At 37.6% G+C, this 17393-nt stretch overlaps 1 protein-coding gene across 7 annotated transcripts in view; it reads left to right on the forward strand.

Annotated features, from left to right (window-relative positions):
* Positions 1-17393, forward strand: part of DCDC1 (doublecortin domain containing 1) — a 420020-nt gene that overhangs the window by 398221 nt on the left and 4406 nt on the right. For 4 of the 7 annotated variants that reach the window (XM_073347762.1, XM_073347767.1, XM_073347766.1 and 1 more), the window contains 5 exons: positions 871-1007; positions 3645-3824; positions 6314-6464; positions 9663-9772; positions 12748-12810. In XM_073347762.1, the coding sequence (XP_073203863.1) occupies positions 871-1007; positions 3645-3824; positions 6314-6464; positions 9663-9772; positions 12748-12810 (641 nt within the window). Of the gene's footprint in view, positions 1-870; positions 1008-3644; positions 3825-6313; positions 6465-9662; positions 9773-12747; positions 12811-14323; positions 16521-17393 lie in introns of those variants that run through there. The other 3 variants (XM_073347763.1, XM_073347765.1, XM_073347768.1) reach the window with 3 other exon arrangements.

A 17393-nucleotide genomic window follows, 5' to 3' on the forward strand; every position in this document is an offset into this window, starting at 1 on the left:
ACTGTGCTTTACTTCAGCTTCCTGTAGGAAACCAAAAAGGCCCATGGTTGTCATAAGAACATAAGAATAACTATATAGAGTCAGACCAATTGTCCATCTAGCCCAGTATCCTGTTTTCCAGCAGAAGCCAGTGCCAGATGCTTCAGAGGTAATGAACAGAACAGGGCAATTATTGAGTGACCCACCCCGTATTGTCCAGACACAGCTTTTGACAGTCAGAAGTTTAGGGATGCTCAGAGCATGCAATTGCATCCCTGACCATTTTGGCTAATAGTCATTGATGGACCTATCCTCGTGAACTTACTTAATTCTTTTTTTAATCCAGTTATATTTTGGCCTTCGCATCCCCTGGCAACAAGTTCCACAGGTTGACTGTGCATTGGCTGAAGGAGTACTTCCTTGTGTTTGTTTTAAACCTGCTGCCTGTTAATTTCTTTGGATGATCCATGGTTTTTGTGTTATGTGAAGGGCTAAATAATACTTCCTTCTTCACTTTCTCCACACCAGTCATGATTTTATAGACCTCTATCATATCCCCCTTAATAATCTCTTATTGAGGGAGAACAAAACATAGGTTACAGACTGAAAGAAAATGAAATTGATGCTCCAAGTTATAAATTTTATCTAATATTTATCTGGACTGTGGTGTTCACATTAGGCTTTTACTTGGTCTGCATAGATATGTCTGTATTGATAGTTGCCTGGCCTTGCTTGCTATATGTACTGTTTGTTTTCACAAATTATACTTAGTATTTTAGGACTAATAGCTTAAAAAGTTCTGTGACCAGTTGTAAGAAAAAAATAAAATAAACTCATCAAAGTAAGAAAACATGGTTTTACAAGAGTTATTTTGAAATTTCTCTGCCTCAGGGCGACGAATAACAGCCTTTAAGCCATCCACCTTCGTGCCCACAAAAAGCACAGTTCAGCCTATAGTAGTAGAAGGAGGCTGGACTGAAGAAACCCAAGAAGAGATGAAACTCATGGAAAATATACAACATACCGAGGTATAAAATACAATCTGTATCAATATTTCAAAATTAAAAACAACATTCATGTTGTTGAGGAATTTTATCAAAAGGTTAGATTTTACACTAGTCCTATGATACATTGATTATGTGACTCAGTACATCCTATATATTTCATTATCTGAAAACGCATTCACAGGCTGCCAAATACACACACAAGGTTTTCAAACAGTATTTGGGATAAAATACAACATGGTTATACAAAAGATAGATTGTACCAGACCAACCTGGCCTCCTTCTTTGAGAAGATAACTGATTTTTTAGATTTAGTAGATCTAATCTACATGGATTTCAGCAAGACATTTGATATAGTTCCACATGGAAATTATTAGATAAATTGAGAAGATGGGGATTAATATGAAATTTGAAAGGTGGATAAGGAACTGATTAAAAGGGAGACTACAATGAGTCAGACTGAAAGGTGAATTTTCAGGCGGAGGAAGGTTACTACTGGTGCTCCTGAGGGATCGGTCTTGGGAGCAGTCTTATTTAACATTCATGACCTTAGCACACAAAGTGGGAATCTGCTTATAAAATTTGTGGATGACACAAAGTTGGAAGGTATTGCAATATGAAGGAGGGCCAGAATAGCATACCAGAGGATCTGGAGTACCTTCAAAACTGGAGGAATAGAAATGGGATGAAATTTAATAGTGCAAGATCATGCACTTAGGGACTAACAACAAGAATTTTTGCTATAAGCTGGGGACCTATCAGTTGGAAGCAACAGAGGAGAATTGGTATTGGTGTTCCTGAGTGTATTGGTTGATCACAGGATGACTATGAGCCACCAATGTGATGTGGCTGTGAAAAAGGCTAATGCAATCCTAGGATGCATCAGGTAAGGTATTTCCAGTAGAGTTAGGGATGTGTTATTGGCATGATACAAGGCAGTGGTGATATCTCATCTGGAATACTGTGTGCAGTTCTGGTTTCCCATGTTTAAGAAAGATAAATTCAAACTGGAACAGGTGCAGAAAAGGGTACTAGGATGATCAGGGGAATGGAAAACCTACTTTGTGAGAGGAGACTCAAGGAGCTAGGCTTGTTTAGTCTAATCAAGTGAGGGCTCAGGGGAGATATGATTGCTCTCTATAAATACATCAGAGGGATAAATACCAGGGATGGAGAGGAGTTATTCAAATTAAGTGCCAATGTGGACACAAGACCAAATGGATATAAATTGGCCATCAACAAGTTTAGGCTTGAAATCGGACAAAGGTTTGTAATCATCAGAGGAGTGATGTTCTGGAACAGCTTTCCAAGGGGAGCAGTGACTCCTAGTAGCAAAAAATCCCCAATGGCCAAAGATGGGGCACTAGATGGGGAGGACTATGAGTTACTACAGAGAATTCTTTCCCAGGTGTTTGGCTGGTGGGTCTTTCCAACATGTTCAGGGTTCAACAGACTGCCATATTTGGGGTTGGGATGGAATTTTCTCCCAGGTCAAATTGGCACAGATCCTGGAGGGTTTTTGCCTTTCTCTGTAGCATGGGCCATGGATCACTTGCTGGTTTAAACTAGAGTAAATGGTGGATTCTCTGTAACTTGAGGACTTCAGTAACTCACCTAGCAGTTATGGGTCTGTTACAGAAGGGGACAAGTAAGGTTCTGTGCAGGAGGTCAGACTAGATGATCACAATGGTCCCTTCTGGCCTAATGTCTATGTGTCTATGAGACTCAGTGGAGCCCAAGAATTGTCTTAATAAGGAAGATGAAAAAGGCCCTATTGATATGTGTATGAGCAATTATATCCAGCATAGTAAAATGGGTTTGATAGTTTCAATGCTAATAATTCCTAAGGCTATATCTCAATATGTGACAAGAGCAAAGAATTAAGTACTAATTTCATTAGAGACCTCCAGAATCAAAAAAGTAGTTTCCATCCATATGGTTAATCAGTCAATATTATAGTATATACCAAAACAGAGGAAAAAAATTAAGATAGGATGTATGTGCAAGAACTTGGAAAACTTCCACTTTTTTCTTTGGGAAATATTTTCATCAAAACTGTCTTGGGCTTTCATGAGCTTTGTACAAATTTGTGAAAAGAAACAATACTATGGCATCAGAGCGTGTTGACATGTTTACGATGTAATTAAGAGATAAAGCACAGTTCATCATAACAAGTCATTTTTCAAAACCAGGTTGGATAAATTATTATTCATAATATGAGTATTTACACCATGTATTACAGATTCACTGTCTTGTATATTTAAGCGAGAGAGAAGCCCAAGTTTATATCACTAAGCGTTATGGCTGAGTATAGGGATACTATATAATCCAATAGTTGTTGTCTCTCAATATCAGTCATGTGAAGTCCTGATCATAAAATATACATCCTACAACATAGAGTATCTCAATTCCAGTTAGGCAATTGTAGGGCCAGATATTAGTCACAATCTGCTCACAGATTTCCACTGAGTTAAGTATCAATCATTATTCAGTGGGATTGATTGAGATATTCATATAGCCCTCACTATTTATGATATTATTGTACTTAAAATGGATTATTCTGTTCTTCTCCTACATTTTCTATTTTGCTATACATAAAGTACTATAAAGGGATTGGGCACCTATGTTAACTTCACATTCTCTGAAATCTTTTCATTATAGACACACTTCTCAGAGGTTCAAGCATCACAGTTCAAAAGAAGTTCTCCATTTTCATCTAAAGTGCTGTCATCCAAACACAGATGTCTGTATGATCAACCATCTGCAAAAAGGGTGTGGGCTTACCGGAATGGTTATAAACCCGAGCAAGGAGTTTATGCCTGGGGAAAAACAATTTCAGAGGTGAAGTACAATAGAAGGAATCAGTTTTTTCAAAAGTGCTGCCTATTGCTACAAGATGGCTTAAAGAAGGATTCAAAACCTGTTAAGGAAAACATGGACTTTTAGGGTTGAATAATGTGTTGGAATTACATCAGCAGAAAATCTGGCTTTAGGAGTCAGAGTTTATAATGATTTAGCAAGTTTAATATATATTTAATGCAGAAAAAAAGAGAAAACACACTTTTCCCATTATGGCAGATTTTCCTTGGATTCATTTGATTCTTCTCTACAGTGTGTAAGGTGATGCCCCTCAATAAACCAAAACCAACATGATATAACTACCAAAAAAATCTCTTAAACGGAATTTCTGCAGATACCCTTAATAATATAATAGAAACAATTCAGGCAAAAGAATGTGTGATATACTGTGACCCAATGCAGTTGCAATTGATATGGTATATCATCAGATTACCAGGGTAAAAGGTCCTCAGCTTTCTGTTCATGCTTACAATGGCAGAATTTTAAAACTCGGGAGTATATGCTGATTCTTAGACACAGAGTATTTTCTCGTAAACAAATATACAAATGTATTTCTATTCGTTTTCATTATTGTAGGAAATATAATTTGTTAAAGTAAACCTTTGAATAGGATTATCCTACATTTTAATGATTATATGATTTTAGAACATGAGTCAAATTCAGCCATGTGATCCAAGAAGACAGGGCCATGATAAGGGGAAAGTGCATGCCAGCACAAAGCATCTGGAACTCTCACTCTGCCTGAGAGGTCATATCTAGCCAGTACAGCCCTCAAAAGGCCAGAAAGGAAATGTGATCATGCTGGCTGGGGAATGCACCGATTATTTGCATCACCTCATGCACCCAGTGCTGGCAGAGCTCTCATGGAGCCCCAACTGTAAGATAAAGCTGCCCTCTCTCAGCAGACCTTCCGTGGGATTGCAATAGGGTAATCAAGTCAAGTGGTGCAATGGAATGCCTTTTGGCCCCACCCCTGTATGCCAGAGGGGGTAAATCAAGTGAATTGTTAACAAAGTAGCCTTTTTTTTTCTTCATTTTTTGACAACCACTGGTTTTTGCATCCCCATCTGTCCCACTCTGTTTTATTTGCTTATTTCAAGGATCCTCAAAGGAGATTCCTAGCCTTTCTCTTTATAGTATGAGGGCTTCAGAAACATGACAAAAGCACAGGAGCAAAGATGAAGTGGGTTGTGTAGTCATGAGAACGTCAAGATGAAATTTATCTCCTCCAATATTTGCTGAGTTAGTATTGTATATATGTATGTGAGACCCAGGTTATCAAAATCACGCATGCCTATCCTGCCCACAATTTCCCAGCTTCTATTATGGCTTCCTTCGCCTCTCCAATAACTGCTGTCCTCCCCAAGACCTCCAACTGCAGCCACCTGGTCCCTTGAATTATTACAGATGCTCACATCCACACATTGTGTATTGTTGCATAAAGTAGTAGCTCCAAGCCTGGCATTAAAGTAGTTTTTGCCTCCTGCTCTGGCATCAAAGTGACTCAGGGGGACAATCTCCTTCCCATGCAAAGGCTGCTCTCATAGCTTCTCCCTCAGTATTGCAGTGACTTTCACCCTCTTCCCCCATGGAGTGTCTCTGGGAGCCAGAGCAGCTCTTGCAGTAGGCTCCAATTAATTCTCTTTCAGATTTGAGAGCAGAGCAGCCACGAATGATTAGATTTTTGTATGTTTTCAGCTTCTGTTTGTTTGGAACAATCAGTTTATTATCTTGACTTATTTATTTAAAGGTTGAAGTGTGTAATACTTACCTAGAAGAGTTAGAAATAATATAATAAAACAAGTATTCATTTGTATACACATAGTCATTTATATAAACTTGTGTATGTATTTAAATGTGTGTATGTATATTAAGACACACACACACATTTTAAGGCCTTTTTCCTTGTCTTATTCTGAAACTATACATTGCTCTTAAGACCAAACCACAGATAAAATTCTTGAAATTGCTCAAACACTGAGCTAAAGCATTCCATAAATCCAGAAAGAGCTAAACAGAGAGAGCCAATAGAATTATATTAAACATTCACATGCAGACAAATATATGTAATTTGAAGGTTCATTAATTTTGGTCTTTATTTTTTGGTGCTTATTTTTAAAATGTCCCAATATAAAGTGATAGTTCTAATAGAATGTCCCTATTGCTTTCTGTTCATATCCTCTTTACAGTGTTATTTCTGTCTCTGCTGCCTTTCTTTGTTTGAACCAAATCCTGACCCCTTTCTCAGGCAAAATTCTCATTAACATTAATGAAAGGTTTGCCTGAATAAGGATTTTAGGTTTGGGATCCAGAGAAGATTCTACAGCAAGAGGTGCTGTAACATCCCTTTCATCATCTGTTTGGTGTTCTTCCACCATGTCTGGTGAACTGTATTTCTGTGTTTATTTTACAGCATAAGTCTATGCATCTGTATGCAGTGCTCAATATCAACACCGTTTTCTCCATTTCAGCTGTTGGATAACTGCACCACCAAGCTAAATATGCAACAGCCTGCCAAAGCTCTGTATACACCGGATGGTGAGCCACTCCAGTCATGGGATGAAATAGAGAGAGACATGCTTCTGTGTGTTTCTGCTGGAAATCCTTTTCTGAGCAGAAAAGGTAATTAATCACAGGTTCAAATTTGACCTTCATCAAAGAAGATGCCAAAACTTGCTCTGTGCCACTGTTTGTTATTAGACAGAGAGATTAAATTGAACTGTAACTTAACTGTACAAAATGGATGGGATCCTGTCCCTACTGAAGACAAGGGCAAAATTCCCATTGACATAAATGAGGCCAGGATTTTATCCAATGTTTTTAATTTGACACTTTACAAACTACAGTAATTTAAAATAACATTAAAACCAACCAAGTCTTTTTATAATGATTCTCTTTTAACAGACTTATTTTTACATTAATACTTTGCTTTAGCCATTGAACTGCTCTTCAAGCTTTTATTTAATTTTCCTATTTTTCCTTCATGCTTGTTCTTGGTATTACTGGTGTGATAAAATACCCAAATTGCAAACTATCTACGTGTTACCTTTTTTATCAATCCAGCAGTAGGTATCTAAATTCCAGTAATTCAAAGTATTGTATCACCCTCACCAGGATGATAGCTGCAGATTGGGAGGTGCCTACAGACACTGCAGGGAGTAAGAAGTCTATTGCGGGCAGGGAAGGGGGAACATCAGCTGGGAAGGTCAAGCTCCAGGCAATATGTACTGGGAGAGTAGAAATACAGGCCCTCGGGGAGGAAGGCTGGTGCTTAGGTTGGGACTGGGGGAAAATAAATGAATTGTTAGAGAGGACAGACCCTTAGGGAGGAGCTGGTCCTAGCTGAAACTGGGATGAAGACTTTGAAGGTTTGAGTTTACTTTTGAAAGACTTCATGCTGGGTATAATAAATGAGATCCCAGAAGGAGACTGTTTGAATATCTGGCCTGTATGAACTCTTTTAAGGGTGCCTAAATTAAGGAGAAACTGAGGAAGGCCTCAGTAAACCCATACTTGGCCAAAAGGGGGAGCTACAGGGTAGGTGTTCCCATTCAAAGGTGCACAATCTAGCCCTTTGAAATTGAGAAAAAACAACAGAGAGATTTAATAGTGATATAACTAACAGTAGCTTTCATGAGTATTTTATCCTCATATAAACTGAAGTATGTTCTGTCTAGCTGAAATGAAAGTGGTGATCAATATTTATATTCTGCATTATCAGAAAGCCACATTTCAAAGGACCACTGTATTGGCATTGCTTAAAAAGAAACAGTGAATTAGATGGCTGTATAACAATACATACAAACAGTATTTTCCTTCTTTTGTTCATTATTGAACATATTAGTCTGGGAAAGCTGATGTAGCTAGTAAATTCTGACATGTATGTTGCTTCATGTTGATGTGGGCTAGAAGTGTCCTCACCTAATTAAATTAAGCCCTTGTTTTAAGCTATGTTTAGTCCAGGTTCTACTGTAAGGTTTTACTTTTAGATGGATAGATAGATTAGATACACACACACACACACACTTCTTGGCATAAACTACAAAATGATTTCGATTTAGTGAGGTGACCAAAAGAGGTCATGCACTGGCAGCAAAACATTCTAGATGTAGTCTGTATTTCTGTTGTGCAGTTACAATTATTTACTACTATTTCTCATAATTGAGAGATGTAGCACTTCTAAATGCCATGAATGTATTGTCTTTTCACATACTGCTCTATTGTGACACGTTGGCTAGAACCGGGTGGGAAAGGAAGCAGGCAGCATGATGATTATAAACATAATACACCATAATAGATTGTTCGGTATCCCCTTGATCTGCTTTGTACAGAATGATTTAGAACATGGTATTAATAACCAAGAGTCACATGAATAGATTCAAAACTAGTTTTTATTTGGTGCCTTAAATTATAACATTTGATTTCAAAATATTTTAGCCATAAGAAAAGATCATAGTCTTACTTGACATGTGAAACTAAAGAATAATTTCAAAGTAAACCTACATCCAGCGCCACTAATCAAAATCTGAGAAGGTATGTTGGCTATTCCAATGATCCCTATGTTCACTGAGGGGATTTTTTTTCCAGATTGTAGTCCATTATGTGCTCTAACTCAGTTTCAGAACCTTCACCCGGTCTGAATTAACTCTGTCAATGTTTATCCTCAGTAGCCATTGTTGTGCTGCTGGTGTTTCAATGAAATGTAGTATGTTCCTGGTACATTATTGTCATGACTAGGGGAACTGCATTTTGCAGTATATAGTGTATCACTCAGGTGAGTTCCAGTACATCATATTCCCTGATTCTTCCACTTCTGTCTTGAAATATTTAAATTTCCCTTGTACCAAGCTAAATCTGACTATTATCCCAGTAATTTTTGAAATCCAAAATCTAGATTATCCCCTCCATTTCTGCAAGCTGATGAAACAAAGATCTACCAGATTTCTCTTGGTAGGTGTTGAAAGGAAACACAGTATTGTCCTGAGCTCTCTGAGACTCTATGGAAGCTCTGTGGGGTCAGGACTCCACAAGATTTTGGAGACAAGGATGATGGGAGTAAAGCAGGTGACCAGCCAAATTTCATTCCCTGCTGAGGTTTAGGATATTCGATCAGCATTTCTTGTCATTTTCAACATTAACATCCTCAGTGTCCCATGTTAGGCTGTTACTTTATAACTGTGATGAGACTTGGCCAATAGCACTATTGCTCTTATAGGAAGGAATAGGCCCAGCAGAGCTGCAGGGAGGGTCAGGCCTGCATTAAGATGTTTCCATCTCTGGAACTAGGGCTTCTGTTCCTCAAAGATCTTGGGTATATTAGAATGCCACACTCCCTTTTCTCTTCTAGACTCCCAAACACACTCATGCTTGAATGGATGACTCCTTAGAAACTCCACAAGGTCAAGCTGCTGCAGTTTCCAGCTCTTCTGTCTCCACTTCAATGATTGTACACACACACACACACACACACACACACCAGCCTTCTGCTCTCTGCATAGAGTGTATGTGATATACAAAGTTGGCTAGAACTGTAATGACCAATATGAACTGCGTACGTATCATGAAATCTCTAATCATTTCCTCAAAGGCTCTGTAGTGGGATTTATGGCTCAGAATTCAGGTAATTCACATTAAATGTATTATTGGTATCTTTATTCTCTTATGTAATGATGCCTTTAACATATGTAGTGCTGTATGTGACCGGGCTGGATACAAGCTTCCAAGTATCATAAGTATCAATCATAGCTGTTTTCTACACCTTGATAATATATTTTTGAAAGTACAGTTTTAATAATTTGTTTTCTAAAATGTTTCTCACAGCCATCAAGCAGCAGGTGGAAGTTAGAGCTATTTATGCCAGAATCCGAAAGCAGCAAGGTCCGGATGCCACTAATATTGTTGTCTCGCCTTCAGAGAAACTAAAAGGACAGGTTGTATTGTACAAACATGTAGTCATTTTCTACTAACGCTGTAAATGCTGTACAGTTACAAATACATTTTTAAGTAAATATAACTTTATCATTATGGTACATAAGATGTAACCTTATCACTTACTACATCACCTTACTTTTATTTTAAATAGGGATATTTACCTTATCTTTGAACATTCAAATTGCTGAGGAATTCATTGATGAAAGTGTAAATAATATCAGTAAAGTTTACTACATTGCAACCACTTTCCATCATAAAATTGACATGATAGTGTAGCTAATACTGAGAAATCCCTCATCTTATTAAAGAAATATTTTCCCACTTTTCCATTTCTTGAAAACTAACAGTTCCCATAAAAATTATTGGGGAGATTGTAGGTCAAATGTTACCTTTACAAACATAGTCCTGACCATTTCTTCAAGGGCCTGAAATCAACCAAAACCCCATTTCACTAGATCTTTGCCAAGTAGTCTCTGTGTGACTGAGCTCAATAACCCTGATTCAGCTCCATGAAAATGAAAGAGCCCATTTCAACTGAATGCCACATTAATTCTTCCTATCACCCCCTGTTCTAAGTGCCTACGTATGGTCTTTGGTGTTGAGTTCAGGAGACTGGCTGTGCTGAGCATGATTAAGCATTCCCCTGATGTTATTTGTGCTGGGAGAGATCATAAGGACTATTGTTAGCTACTAACTGCTTTTCCATAACAGCTTTTAATATTTTACTTATAATTGGATACAGGCTGTTTTTACTTCAATCAAAGAAGAAAGAACCAAAGAAACAATTTAAAATAAATGTTTAGAGGGATTTGGTGGTTGAATTCTCAAAACCAGATATGAAACTGTAACTGCATAGGAATTTGCATTTTACTAGACATTCTTTTTTTATATATGATTTTCTTTACACTGAAGTGTGCAAATACAGAACCCTAATAAATTAGGATTAGTGCTCTGGGGCTAGTTGAACTATTGCTAATGATGTTTTTTCATTCCTCTCGTCGCTTAGTTTCTGGTCTCATCTGGAGGTAAATTGCAGCCTAGCTAATTAGGGCCTGATCCAGCGAACAATCTGCACTTAAAACTCCCACTCACTTTAGTGGGAGTTCAGTGTGCAGAATGATGGGTAAACAGTATATATGTAATAGTCTGGCTGAATCCATATCTCAGTCTACCACCCTAAGTGCTAAGGAAGGCTGCCAATTGTTCTATCGCCTCTCCCCTCCCCCCAAGCCTCCAAGAAAGCTGTTGTAATTGCTACAGTGTGACAGGATACTGTCTCCCAGTTACACATTATGAATATCAGCTGGGCTGTGGCAAACAGCTCTCCTCTTCCACCAGCCATAATCAGAAAGAAAATCCAGTCTGTGTGAAAACACTAATGTGTTGGTTCACTTCAGATGTTTTTTCTGGTTTCTATGAGAGGAAAAGTCAGTTTTGCAGGAAATACAACTCGATGTACTGGGCGGGGAGGGGGATAGATAGCTGGTTTGCTGTGGTAAAACCCTGGTAAAAAATTATCTTGAGTTAAATTTTCAGATGCTTAAAAGAATCATCAATTGATTGTCAATATTCATGAAATGAAAATAGGGAGCTTTTGTTCCCAGCTTTACAATGTCCCCAAGATCAATTGGTAAAATTTACTATTTGTCACTAGTAAACAGAAAACATAATGTAATCAGAGTTCAAAATTTAACCAAAAGGATAATATAAAATAACTTTGAATAAAAGACTTTAATAAATGAATAGACTCACCCAAAGTTAGTTATAGTAGTTCATAGTTACTGTTGTCAGTGCTTGTCAAGTAAATTCAGTACTTGTTCTTCCAAATGTTTGCTTTTTTAAATTATGGAAATGTTCCATTTGGTTGAAACTTAGGTGGTCCATCTAGTAGTAATTGGCTCCCATATAGCTGCCTGACTACATGATTACGTCAGATGTATTCTACCACTTCACATTTTTAATAAACCTGGTAATGTCTGGTTTTTGTTTTTTATCCATTTGAATCAGCTCCACGTAGGCCACAAATCAGATTTCAATATTTTTGTATGAACAAGAATCATTTTATTATTAAGCTAGGATGGTATCAACATCCCTGAACCTGACAGCTTTCTCTGAAAAATATATTTCCTGCTGCTACAGAAACGTTAAGGTGAACCAAATGTAAATCAGCAGTGACAGACCAATGACCAGACTGTACACTGTATCCTCAAGAGAACTCTGTCTGCCTGCATATCTCATGCTTTTCTTGTCTAAACCATTTTCTTATCCATAATTAACATGAGGACTTGATAGCCCCGAAGTGTTCACTTGCAAGATGTATTCAAGAAAAAGAAAAATACCCTCTTTTGTGACCGCCTGCCCTTCTATGGCCAACCTAAAAATTTGCAGCCGAAGGATCTATACATTTGTCTCTAACTTTTTCATGTACTGTATATGTCTATCTGTCTCAACTTTGAAATTCACTAGAATGTTCGTATTCATACATATAAAAAATAGAAAAAAATCTCTAGGACCTGATTCTTCTCTTACTCTTACTTTACATGGTTGTAATTCTGTAATTCCATTGACATCAATGGAGTTACTCCTTATTTACACTACTGTAAATGGGAGCAAAATTTGCCCATAATTTAAAAGATCATTGTGAAGGTTGGTGTTCAACCTATTTTTCCCCCTTACATCAATTTGTAAAGTCCATGTGATTATTTATAAGGGGAATTACTCTGTTCCTTGAATACCAAAAGTGTTTCAATGCTCTTTTCTGACGATAACAAATCAACATATATCTGTACACTGAAGGAATACCCTTTTGTCATGAAAACATTCCTTATTTAAGCTATAAAGGTATATTTTATTTTAAATATTAATTAATATTTTAGAATTATTTTACATGGTATGAACAATGCCTTGATTGAGAATATGAAAGCATTTAATAATTTCACAACATATTAATGGTGACTATAATTTTCTAATGTAGGCCAAAAGTCCCAGTTCACTTCTGGCTCTTACTACCAGTGCTCATTACCACCTCAACAACTAGGTAAGCTAAGATATTTAGCTGGCTGGCTACCCACCAGCCTGTGGATAGAGCATTCAATGTAATTAGCCACGCCGCTGATAAATGTTTTATATCTTTTTGGCTGAGTATTTGCTACTAGTTGCTATTTTCTGAATTCAGGAAGAGCATCATGTAGGATGCACTGGGAAAAATCTTCCCACTTTCCCGACACCTGTGGAAAGCCCCAGGGGCAGCAGAATCAGTCAGTTCTGTTTAAGCACTGGGGAGACAAGATTTCCTAAGCTCGTGCATAGTCTGCAATGATGATGCTGTTTTTAGCATCTTCCACAAAGCAAAGTTTGATGGAGAGGTACAGGGAGAGTAGGGATGAGGCGAGTAGAACAACTGCCATGTAGATCAACCTCTGCGGTACCCGGTGGAGATAACTCAAAGCAGCTCCAAAGGCTACGACAGTCTTAGAGCATCAGTAGTAGCAATGCCTCAGGCTTCCTTCTACTACATCAATGCTTGGAGGAGGATTGTTTCAACCCAGCACTCCCCAGCACCAAGTTCTGGTATTTGGGCTCGGAGAAGTGGGGTGATTTGCCCCATACTAACTAAGGCACTGACCCAGGAAAGCACTTACGCATATTTATATTGAGTCTGTGAGTAGTCCCAGCTAACATGTACTTAAGTGCTTTGCCAAATCAAGGTCTAAGTGTATTACCAACAAGTGGCATGAGCTGGTAAAAATATTATGATGAGAGGTGAAATGACTGCTGTAATGTCTATGTCTATTATGCAGTTAGGAAAAAGGAAAACATCATCACACATTGACTGAACAAAAGTGGTGACCATTTTACAAACCAGGCCTGTGTGTCTGGGAGCTACTCTCTTGCTATAGTTTAAATATATCTCAGACATGCTCAAGTTTTTTCAGTTTCTGCCAGGGGGTGGCCTGTGCTTTTGGGGTGTCAGTCATGAGTTGTATATCTCTAGTATTGATGGCTGTTGACCAGGATGTCTATTTGTGTACAACTACAGTATGAATAATTGGTGCAACACCTCAAGCAAAAGTGGTGAGCATTGGAAAAGCCAGTAGCACATTAACATAATTGATATTGCTAGCACACAATTAATGTTAATTTCAAATTTCATTAAAAACACAAGAAAAAACCTTTTGCAAAAGGGCAAATTGGTTCCAAGTTATTTGCTGTAAGAAAGAAATAGAACTTGACACTGTCCCTTTCAGCAATAATCTTGCCCTTATTCATCATTATTAAGCTCTGTAATTGGTCAAAATACTATATTAGGTGACTGGAAAAGATTTAAAAGACATATATAGTTTCTTCTTCAAAGATCAAAGAATGAAAAAGCTAGAGTGACCACACCTACAGGAAAAAGGGTATAACACTAAGGAAATGTCAGTTAGAATTTTTACTTATCTTTTCTTTCAAAGACTTGATAAAGATCTTTTGAAAGATAAATGTAGACTTAAATTACTGAAGAAATAATGAATAAGGTTTAACCTCTTGACTGCTTCCAACTGTCCTAGGTACATTCAGAAAATGCAGAATATTATACTATGAAATGTCAGTTTAAAGGGACAGCACCACAATTGCAGTGAATTTTAGCAACGAAGTGTTTAAGTATGCCTTTTATTTGAACAGCTCTTTCTTTTCACATTTCCACCTCCCTTCTTTTTCTGTGATTTATTATTTGCCTTTCCCCACATCTATACTGTTTTCAAGTATGTTATTTATTTATACAAATCGCTGATAGTCCCACTAGATCACTTGTGTCTTCCTGGGATGAGTAAATCATTTCTGAGACATCCATTCCCATTAGTAAAGACCAGGAGGTGCTGTTGCTGGCTATAATTCCAACTCAGCAGGGCACAGGACCACTGGACAATTGGAAATGATGGCAGCAGCAACTGCAGTCAGAGAGTAGAACAGAACAATAAAATATATGGTACCAAATTTGCACTAGCAATGAATACGAGTGTGAATATTAGATATTGGAACTGATAAAAAAACATGAACATTTTTTATGAAAATCTTTGAAATGTTCGGAGGGGTATCAAAAAATTGACATTTTAAAAATTTTGACCAGCTCTATTAAGTATACCCCATGTTTGGCACAGCTGAAACAAACATATTTCAGTTCTGTCACTGATGCTGCATACAGTACCATACAATGCAGACCAAACTCCCAAATTCTATCGGGTGAAATAGAAGTGTCATGTGTTTCCATCCTAAATCTTAAAATATCTTATCATTATTACTGAGTTAAAGGAATTGTATTACAATAATTGCTCAGATGAGATAGGAGCTGCATTGTACATATGTAGTCACAGTGACAGAACAGTCCATGTCCCAAAGAGTTTACAATCCAAGGTCTTGGGGGTCTTTCTGGTAATTTCAGTGGGTTTTGGATTAGGCCCTAAATAAATAATATGGAGAAAGAGGATGTGTGCTGGGGGTTGGGGAAGGATTAGTTCAATCTATATGCCAATTCAATTCATGGAATCTCTCTAAGGTTAACAAGAGTGCCATTTAGTAATAATTGTGTTGATGGTATTTTTGTATATAGACACTGTCATTTAGTAACTGGAGTGAGACAAACAACTCCTTTCATATAGGTCATCACAACCCATCTGGTGAGATTAATTACTTTGACTTTAACCAGTTTTGAACTAGACACCTGTTGATAAAGTGCTCTGTATCCCATCACGTATCACCCTTGTCTTTTTTTGATGTACTGTATTAAATATACCTTAAACCCTTTGACCAAAACAAGGTAGTGAAGAGGCACATGATTGTTTTTAAAGTTAAAAAAAATAGCTGATTTTTTAGAATCTCAAAAAAGTTTACCCTCACTTTGTGTTTTTGAAATTTTGTGTGGATTCTTATTTTATAAGAAAGTGTATGTTTCTGTTCAGGTCCAGTTTGATAAGCATAGTGGAACAGGAATTATTGCTTGTAACTACTGTATAACAACCATTTAGATGTTCGCTTTCTGTGGGTCTCCTTTCTGGGGTTCATTACTGTTAGCACTTTATGAGATGCTCTATATAAACACCAAAATACTTCACTCTTCCTTGGCATTTGTGCTCCAGTTTTTGTATTTCTTATGAGATCCATTTCTTCTGTATCCACAAAGAAGTACCCCTCCCCCAAGATTATGGTTAAAAAGAGGTTGCTTCCTGATACAATAGATCTGCTAAGGCATTATACTAGGAATCTTGGTCAAGTGGCCTGAAAGGGACCTACTCAGTGAATAAATGAGAAGGGCCAAATTCTGCACTCTCTTACATTTGTACAACCTTATTATCTTAAATAAACTGAAAGCAAAATTAGATAGCCCATTGGTGGGCGAGGGAAGACAGGAAGAAATTGAGGGAGGGGAAAAGGGTCTGAGAGGAAAGTCCCTGTTTGGGATAATGAAAAATGAAGATCAAGGAGTTTGAGGAAGTGAAGAGGAAGCATCTCTGCAGTTTTGGTGGATCCAGGCCTCATTTAGCCTTAGTCAACTCCTAAAGTAAAGATCACTTCAAAATCATATTATAATCCCCTTATGAAGGTACTGCAAAGTTACCATCTACAGATAAGAGGCAGAACTGAAAAAGTAGCTATGCGGCTTTGTTTTCTGTTAGCTGCATAGAGTTTGCAATTAGGATTAAAACACATCAAGACAGTTCCAGTAGGTTTTTGGGTGGTTAAACCTCCAATTTTAATTGAACTGCCTTCAGCTGGTGATAAAAATCTGCCTTTTTAAAAGGTCATGCAAACTGCATAGTTTCTGTAGCATGTTAAATTCAACTTGAATTTGCATTATATGTAATAATATGGGGTGGGAGATTCATGGGTTTCATAGAAATATGTGTATTTGTCCATCCAAAATGTTAGGCTACTTAAGCCTCTTTCCCTCAGGATGTTCCTGTTTCTTTTCCTTTCCTTTTTTTATTTTATTTTTCCATGTGTCTTTTAAAGCAGTCTTATTCTACTGCCTTCAGTCAAGTTAACATATAAGCAATAAGATACTAAGGAGACTTCTCTGGTCCAGCTCCTAACCTGCATAAGAGCTTCTGGTTGGCACACCTGAGAAGAGGGGGCAAAGGTATTCTAAAGCCCCGGTTGTTTTTCCCTTATACCTCTGGATTTCCAGGAGCCAGTTCAACACTGGCACGCTTAACTTGCACTGGCTTGTAAAGGTTCATATGGGCAATAACGCTGGCCAGGGATCACCAGACATACCCCCTTGCAAACTATATGCCAGAGAAGGAGAAAACAGGAAGGAGTGAATTGGAGCCAGGATTTTTGTGCCTGCTGAACCTTTAGGGAAGTTTTATAATCACTTTAGTGATGCAAATATGCTATAGTACAACGAGGGATCTGGCCTGTTCGAACCCCTTCTTCTCCCGAACATGCACAAGAGTATGTGCTTATAAATCAATCGTTTATTGCTCTCCTAAAAGAACTAAATAAATAAAACTATTTTGTTTTTTAAAAAGAATGTTAGCCACAAGTAATGCTGTATTCTTGAAAGATCTAAAATCCTTCCAGTCATGAGATAATTACCAGTCATTCTTATATTCACAGGTAAGCTATTGTATGAAAATG

The sequence above is a fragment of the Lepidochelys kempii genome, chromosome 6 (genome assembly GCF_965140265.1).
Source record: "Lepidochelys kempii isolate rLepKem1 chromosome 6, rLepKem1.hap2, whole genome shotgun sequence".
Lineage (NCBI taxonomy): Eukaryota > Metazoa > Chordata > Testudines > Cheloniidae > Lepidochelys > Lepidochelys kempii.